The sequence below is a fragment of the Syngnathoides biaculeatus genome, chromosome 5 (assembly GCF_019802595.1).
Source record: "Syngnathoides biaculeatus isolate LvHL_M chromosome 5, ASM1980259v1, whole genome shotgun sequence".
Classification (NCBI taxonomy): domain Eukaryota; kingdom Metazoa; phylum Chordata; class Actinopteri; order Syngnathiformes; family Syngnathidae; genus Syngnathoides; species Syngnathoides biaculeatus.
In genome coordinates, this window is record NC_084644.1 from 10,251,809 (window position 1) to 10,260,638 (window position 8,830).

The window sequence follows — 8,830 nt, forward strand, 5'->3', positions numbered from 1 at the left end:
AGATATATTTTATTGACTTTTTGGACTTGTGTCCTAATGTTACGAAAATGTTATTCTTGTGTTATGAAGAATATAACAGTATTCCTGATATAAAAAAAAGATGTCTTTTAAGGTTATAAAGACTACCAAATATTTTCAATTATTTCTTGTAACATTCAAATGTATTCTTAGAAAATTATACTTTTTTCCTACAAAAAAAAAAAATTATCTCCTAAGATTACAACCTTTATTTCTGGGGGGAAAAATGGTTGCAATTATGATATTTTTATTTTTACTTTTTTGGCTAAATTAACTATTTTCTATAAAATTCAGAGTGGTCCTTAATGCTCCTGTAATCCAGCGACATCTCACTCTGTGTTTTTTTTGTCTGTTCCCCACTACAGGCCGATGGCTCCTCTCCCTCAGGGCACGGCGCTGACCATCAACACCAACCCCCACGTCAACATCAAGTCCGAGCCCGTGTCACCCAACCGGGACCGCAGCACTCCCTGCCCCACTTTGGGCGGCGGCGGGAGCGGCGGCGTTCAAATCCACGGGCAGGTGGCGCCGTCGTACCCCGGCACCTTGCGCCCGGAGGCGGGAGGCCAAGGCCGCTCTCCCGTCGACAGCCTGAGCAGTAACGGCAGCTCCTACGACGGTAGCGACCGGGACGACGCCGCCGCCCAGGGTCGAGCCGGAGGAGGCGGGGGCGGCGGCGGCGGCGGGGGTCCGGACTTCCACCTCCACCAGCAGGCCGGCATCCAGCAGCCCGCCATGGTGCTACTGCGACCCGCCTCGGCCGAGCCTCAGGAGCAGGACAACGTGAAGAGGATGAGGTTGGACGCGTGGGTCACATAAAGCACCGATGTCACACCGGGCTGGGCCGGACAGATCCAGTTGAGGCCCGTACCCAAACCCCCTTAACACACACCAGCCCCAGAACTCCTCCACACACACACACACACACATAGACACAAGCATGCTTAACACTTTTGCACACACTAACGTTCACATTTACTACTCACAGAAATAAATTTGGCGTGAAGTCTCAGGATGAACCTCAAATGCACAAAAACCTTTTCAGGTGAACTTCATTTGCCTTGAAACTTTTCAAATGTCCAAATTTTGTATTTTTGCAAAATTTTTGGTCCCTAACTAGCAGCTGAATCTCTTGCATTTATTATTTTTCGCTTTGTTTTCCAATTACGTTCACTTTAAATCCTTTCTGTGACTCTTTTGTGGGGGGGGGTTTCTGATGTTTTGAAAAGTGAGAAAAATGCAAAAGATTATGATTATATTAAAGTCAGAGTTTAATTGGCCACTGCATTTATGGAGTCATCAGCTGATTGTAACAAATACAAAGAGACTGGAGGAGTCACAGAAAGACACAAAAGTCGACAAGCTTTGGAAATGTATTGGAGTTAGGAAAACGTTCTTTTCTCATACGATAAACACTAAAATAATTTATTGTGCTTTATTCTAAAAGTTATTTTGCTCAAATACACGCGAATTTTGTTCTGTTTTTTGTTAGAGAACAGCAAGTTGTGCAATAAAGAACCGAAACGTTCAACACTTGCGCACTTCAAGGTCAAAGTAGGTTCACCTGTAAAGGTCAGAGTGCATTTTAAGTTCGTCCTGACATTTTTACCCCAAAGTTCAACATCCGTTTTTTGTGATCACATTTGCAGGTAGACATCCATCCCCTTATTCCGGCCCGGTAACCTTTCCCGTGGGACGGCAAGCTGGGAAGAAGCCAGTTTTAATGGGTAGTGTGAAAGGGGGCTCGCGAGGTTTCCCAGCATGCTTTGCGTCCGCGTGTCTCAAGAGATTATCACGAAAGTCTCATGATCAAGAAGACCCCCCCCGACCCCCTCATACGAGACTGACAACCCTCACTAGTTTTAGACTGCTTTCACGCTTTACGGTTTGTAAGTGAGGCGGTTTTGAGTCCGAGCGTGGCATAGCGCTCCTCTTCGATTGGTCAAAAGGAAGTAAAAAAAAAGTTGCTTTACTGAATACAAGATGGAGCAGAATGGACCTTTGCTGGCCACTAATATATACATAAGGACATCATACCAGGAAATAGCCTGGCCCCAGAAATCCCAGTTCACTTTTAAAGATGAACCCCCGCAGAGACACGATTCACTCAAAATGGACAAATTAATAATTACTTTGATTCAAGAGACGAGTCTACTTCCTGTGAGATTCAGGACATGGGTCCCGCAAAAAATGGCCGACTTCGTATTAGACTTAAGGTATGAGAAGCTGCTTTCCAACATGGCCCCTCTTAATCCCGCCTGCTCGTTCAATATCTTGCTTGGCTCCTCCAAAATGGCCGCCTGTACTCTATATTACAATTTTCTCCCAAAAATTAACGAAAGCTTTTTTTTTTTTTTTTTTAATTCCACCCAGCTTCATCCCTGACCCAAATATTCTCACGCTAATACCTTTTCGCGACACATTTTTCACAATCGCCGACGTGTTAGCGCTGTAACGTCGTCCTGGTTGCGCACTTTTAACCAATCACAACAGAGAACATCACAAGTTTATTTTATTTTATTTTATTTTATTTTTTACCGCGTGAACACTAGCTCGCGTTGCTTACAAACCAGAAAGCAGAGTCGCTAACTAATTCATCAGCGGCTTCGGTAATTAGCTTAGTAAGGCGGGAAAGCAGCCTTAATTGGAATGATTTGTTGCCTCGGCAACGGTAGAATCAGGGAGGACGATGAGCCGCTTGTGTGTGTGTGTGTGTGTGTGTGTGTGTGTGTGTGTGTGTGTGGTGACTTGTGACGTGAACCACATTGGGGGTGTGTATATAAACAACGTGTGTGTGTGTGTGTGAGTGTGTGTGACAAGTTTGAGTAATAATAATGATTATATAAAGAATAATAATAATAGATGACGACAACCACGTGCACGCCACAGGGATTGTACATAGGAGCTCAGTATTTGGCGGGAAGTAAGGAAAGAACAAAACAGATTCTTAGTGTTTTGTTTTGGTGTTTTTTTGTTTTTTGTTTTCAAAACTTTTTGGCTTGTGTGTACAGTATAAAGGTGTAGTTTGTTGACAATGCACCAGAGGGCGCTGTAGGGACAGAAAAGGGACCGTTGGGCCTCGGTGATGATGGCGCGCACTTTTCACACACACGCACTCAGATCAATGCAAAGATATGATCCGTCCACGTGTTTTTTTATACTTTTTGACGTTCAACTTTTAGATAATGAAATCAGCAAATTGCTGACTTGGGGTTTTGGTGACAAAAAGCGCAAATTGTAATCTTCTCTTGCTCTTCTTAATCGATTATATTTCCCAAAGGTTCGCATTTGTTACATGTCAAATTAACCCACTTTTATTCTAATATGTTGTCTTTTATTGACACATTTGAGCCAGATCAAACTTCTCTTGGCATTACATTTTTTTTAATACATTCAAAAACTATTTTTCAGCACTTCCCCGTACATGATATATTTTAAAATGACAAGGGGGCAAAAATTTTTTAAATTCATTCAAACATTTGCAAATATGATACATAGACTCATTCCCATGTTACACACACACACGCACACACGCTTTTCATCATTTGTACGACATCATCCCTTTTTCCCGCGAGGTTGAATTTTTCTAAACATATCGTCGCATTCAGACCCGTTCAAAATGGCTTCCGTTGCCATGACGAGGCAGCGAGCATTGATGAGCGCCACGCCAGAGCCGCGTCTCTCTTTTATTTCGACGCGTATTTATTGGGGAAAATGCGCGAAAAATGAACATTTTCCAAATTGCTTTTTTTCCTTGGCATTCGCACCGTCGCCATCACGATGACCGAAGTCTGCCTCAAGCCCTTACGCGACGTGGACGTTGTTACCCGTGCGCTTCTTTTAGCCGGCGCCGTAATCACGAAAAGACAATCATTTTCAAACACGCCTGCCTTGGAAAGCTTTTTGAGTTTTTTTTTTTTTTTAATGAACAAATTTCCATATTCTCAATATGCAGCTTAGGTCTCGTGGAACGACTGTATTTGACGTAACGTGTTTTCCGCTACTAGTAACTCGTAAACTGCTGTGCTGCTCTAGTCAGACTACAAGGCCCAACTAAAAAGTATGTCACACACTAGCTGCCTCCTGGATGCTACTAGTTGCACCACAATGCCCATTTTAGTAGTTTTGCTTCACGTGTAACAAAGTCTTCTTACTAGTGTGCAGAAATTTACATGTACTAGTAGTGGAAAACATATTACTAGTACAACCTAGTCCGAGTGGGGCCTGGAATTGTCTTACTAGTGAGGACAAAGAATCTAGTCGCACTTTAGACCGGATTCAACATACTACTTGAGATCCAACGTTAGGGCCATCTGCTAGTATGCACTTTGTCCGCACTAGAAAGGCAATTCTGCACACTAGTAGAAGAAGAGGTTACTAGTTAAGAAAAACACTACACTAGTTGATCAGAATCAGCTTTATTGGCCAAGTTTGTAAAAACACACAAGGATTTTTTTCTCCAAAAGTCAGTAGTGCTGTGTGCTCCCAGTATTACTAGTGACATTCTAAAATTCTACTAGTTATCATCTAGAGATTGACTACTAGCACTCGGGTGGCAGCTAGTGCACAGTTTTCCCTCGCTTGTAACATGTAGTTGTCCTACTATTGCAGAAATATCAGTAATAGCTATGGGGAAAAAATGTTTTTAGTAAGACACAGTCATGCTACTAGTGCGCTGAATTGTCTACTTGTTAGCACGCAGCACATATTTGGCGAATGGACATCAAGGATGCGGAATAAACGCATTCATTTGCTATCCTTGATGTTGTACTACTAGGACCCCTTGGACTATTGCACTGAATTGTGTTACTAGTGAGGACAAATCTAGTAGTACTTGGACCTGATTCAACGTACTTGAGATCCAAGATTAGGTCCATCTACTAGTATGCACACTAGGAGAAAAAGAGGTTACTAGTGAAGAAAAAGTGGACACTATTTAATCAAAATCAGCTTTATTGGCCGAGTGTGTAAAAACACACAAGGATGCTTTCTCCGGCAGTCGGTGCTGCTGTATTACTAGTGACATTCTAAAATTGTACTAGTTATCATCTAGAGCTTTACTACTTGCACTCAGGTGGCAGCTACTGCACAGTTTTCCCTTGCTTGTAACATGTAGTTGTCCTAGTAGTGCAGAAATACCAGTAATGGATGTGGTGGTGGGGGGGGGGGGGGGTGTTACTAGTAAGACAGACTCATGCTACTAGTGCGTTGAATTGTGTATTTGTGAGCACGTAGCGCATATTTGGCAAATGGACATCAAAGATGCAGAATAAACTCATTCATTCGGTATCCTTGATGTTGTACTACTAGGACCGCTTGGACTATTGCACTGAATCGTGTTACTAGTGAGGACAAAGAACGTACTAGTACGTAGATCCTAAGCTGGATACGAAGAATTTGGAGTAAACGCTCAAGCGGCTTTCCACGCGCGGGCCACCAAAGCTAACGCGCTCGCTTTTCCGGTGTTCATTTGCGCTGGTGACAGTCTGGTTTTGTTTTTGTTTTTATTTTTGTTTTTTTAATGGTGATATTAGAATTATAATAAATATGAACCATCCGCATCACGATGAGGTCATCGACACGATGAAGACTTTCTTTGTGTAGCTTAGTTTAATTTGGTGAATATCTCTAAATATCTTTTTGTTTGTTCGTTTGGGGGGAATTTTTATTTTGATTTTTTTAATTTTTGTTGACGTTGTTGTTGTGTTCTGAATAAACATCGCACGATTTTTCGCTGCTCAAGATAAGCGAGGACGTCACTGCTGCATGGATCAAAAGCAAAGGGGGGGGGGGATTGTAATATCAACACAACCGTCGTCACACGTAAAAAAAATATATGAAAGTTAAAAATGAAGAAAAAAAATAGTAAATCAATCATAGCTAATATATTGTGTCGGGCTAGTCTGCTTTTTTTTCTTTTGTTGTAAAGAGACTTGTTGGAGAATGATATACAATTTGTGTATATTTTCATAAATAAAAGTATGCACTGATATGTTATTACAAAATCTATAACTGCTTTTACAAAAAGAGTGTTTGTTATTGTACCAAAGTATCCCACGCTCCCCCTTCTTCTTGCGCCCCCCCCCCTCGCCGCCCCCTACCCTCGCTCCCCTTTTGCGTATGTTTTACCGTATTTTATATATTAAATAGACAAGTTGACCTACACCACATTTTGTCGCTCTTGTCTGTGCTTCTTTGCGTTCTTTTGAAACGTGACAAAAAGGCGATTTATGCGACATTTTTTAAAAAGTTGGTAATTTATTTGGGGGTGGAAATGTGATCCAGTATTTTTATTATTAGTATTATTATTATTAGAAGTACAAATAAACTGGAGTATTTACCAAATGAAAATTATGTATTGTTTTTTTTGTACTTATTATATTTTATACAAGAATGCGGTCACTAAATTTTAAATAGTGCTTCCTTTTTTAAGATCCAAAGGTTGAATATCCAAGTTATAACAATTAAAAATGACACTTTATCAGTCACATTAATTATATTCGTCATATTAATTATTGCTGTCTTGTTTAAATGTTGAAAATGATGATACAAATAAGAAAAAATGTCTATTATCAAAGGAAATCTTTTTAATTCAGCATATTTCCCCAAAATTTTAATATAGAATTATATTTAGTCAGCATATGTATGTTTTTGTCTTTATTATATTCAGTAATTTGGGATTTTATGAAACAATAAACAAATACTTACATTTTATTTTCGTTTTGTAACCATTTAAAATTCATTTTAATACATTAAATGATTTCTAATCATATATTGTACAAGTATTATTATTATTATTGTGTTTATTTGCAATGACACGTTTGCTGAAATCTTATTTATTTATAATATTTTTAGTTTTGGCTCAAATGATACATGGAAAGGTTTCAAACGATCTATAGTAGGTAAAATACATACAATTTATATTTTCGACTCAAATGTCCTCAAATGTAATGTACCATGATGCGATGTGGGCGCAGTACTCTGTGTGAACACCAGATAGCAGCATCGTATCACGATTTATTCTGGCTGTTTGTGACGTCATTAACTCGTATCTGACAACGCTTTTCAATATCGACACGAAAAGGAAATTAACCCTCTCTGGACCAAATAAAATTTTGCAGAGAGAAAAATCTGATACTTTCAGAAAATGATACTCTGGACTTAAAATTTTCGATGATATTAAACCTGTTGTAAATTTCCAACCGCTGCCTGGAAAGGGTTAATCTTTCTTTTCTTTTTTTTTTTTTAACAATTCAAGACTGTAGTTTATTTTATTAAACTCATTACATACATATTGCACATGCTATCAAAGCAAGTAGTGTTCCTTTACCTTTCCTAAAGTTGTCAACTGACAAAAAGAAAAAGCAATAATAACGATGGGAAAAAAATGCATCTTGCTTGTGTACAAAATATTGATGGCAACAATGCAGCTATTTTGACAAAGTGATGAGTTATAAGCACAGTTGTCTGTTTTCAAATGTAAGAAGTAAAAGAACAACGCCATCGAAAAGAAAATACACGTATACAGTCACTTGAAATCCATGTAAGGACAGCAGCAAAGTATTTGTACTTGGTTACCCCCCCAACCCCCCCACCCCCCACCCACCCACACACACCTCGGGGGTTGTATAGTGAGTGTCATCTGTTTGTGTCAACTGCCTACTTGCACACACACACACACACACACGTACTCATATCATCAGACAACAGGTTTGTCTTGAAATTCATTTCTATGGCATCATACCCAGCTGCTGCTGCCATCTTTTTTTTTTTTTTTTTTTTTTTTAATCCTGCTCGTGTTTAACAGAAACATTCCAGTCAAGTCTCCTTTTCGGCATTAGTGCGCGTGTGTGTGTTTGCTGCGGGGCCCGCCGACAGACATCTTGCTAATTTCATTTCCCGCATCCTGCTTAGACGACAGTTGACATCTGCTACCGCACACACAGGCGAATAGGCACTGACACACGCCGATGGGGTTCAAACGGCGCCGACTCGGGCGTCGACCGCCTCCTCTTCCTCTCTTGCCACCGTCGTGTTCGTGGCCCTCAGAAGAATCGTGTCATTAAAAGATTTTTTTTTTTTAACTCATTTTTTTTAACCCAATCCAAACCTTTTTTTAACCTATTTATCGAACCAAATGTGGCTCAATGTTGGATGATTTTTTTTTTGTTTGTTTTTAATATAATTACCATAATTCCCGGTCTCCAAGCCGCGGCTTTTTCACAGCCGCCGCGCTAGTTAGCGCCGCCGCATTAGCGTTATCACTGCCGCGTTAGCATTAGCGCAACCGTGCTAGCGTTAAACTTTCTGCGTACCGAGGCTTTTCACCAGGTGCGCTCTGTAGGCAGGGAATTACAGTAAAGCTACTTTTAGCTTTACTTCGTCTGATTTCTATTGTGTCGCTTGGCCACTTTGAGTTGAATATAATGTGTGACCTAAAACAGGAGCTGACAATATTGACAAGTTGTATCTATGACGCAATAATCCCGAAGCGTTTGGCCTGGGTTGGCGAAGATTGCCGTGGCTCAGCTGAGTCATGCGCAGCTGTCACCAACATAAACAAAATGCTGATTGCATGCCGCCGCGCAACCTGCCCTATTTTTAAAAGCGTCACACCCCATGATGAAACGATTGGTCGCCCTGCTGCAACTTCCAATAGCTCTGTGGAAGGAACCAGAACGCTCAAACACAATGTCAATTTATTTTCTTTTGTCTGACTTTTTACACTTAAAAATTATTATTTGAAAACATTTATCAACGTACTGTACACCTTCCGCTAAAAAAAAACCCCAATAAATATACGTCAGGGATA

The 8,830-nt window shown here is 40.4% G+C and overlaps 1 protein-coding gene across 7 annotated transcripts in view; it reads left to right on the forward strand.

Annotated features, from left to right (window-relative positions):
- The window catches only part of mef2d (myocyte enhancer factor 2d), a 112,304-nt gene extending 105,874 nt beyond the window's left edge, over positions 1-6,430 (forward strand). For all 7 annotated transcript variants that reach the window (XM_061819505.1, XM_061819504.1, XM_061819510.1 and 4 more), the window contains one exon: positions 384-6,430. In XM_061819505.1, the coding sequence (XP_061675489.1) occupies positions 384-837 (454 nt within the window). In that variant the 3' untranslated portion in view covers positions 838-6,430. The remainder of the gene's footprint in view (positions 1-383) is intronic.
- The last annotated feature ends 2,400 nt before the right edge of the window (positions 6,431-8,830 follow it).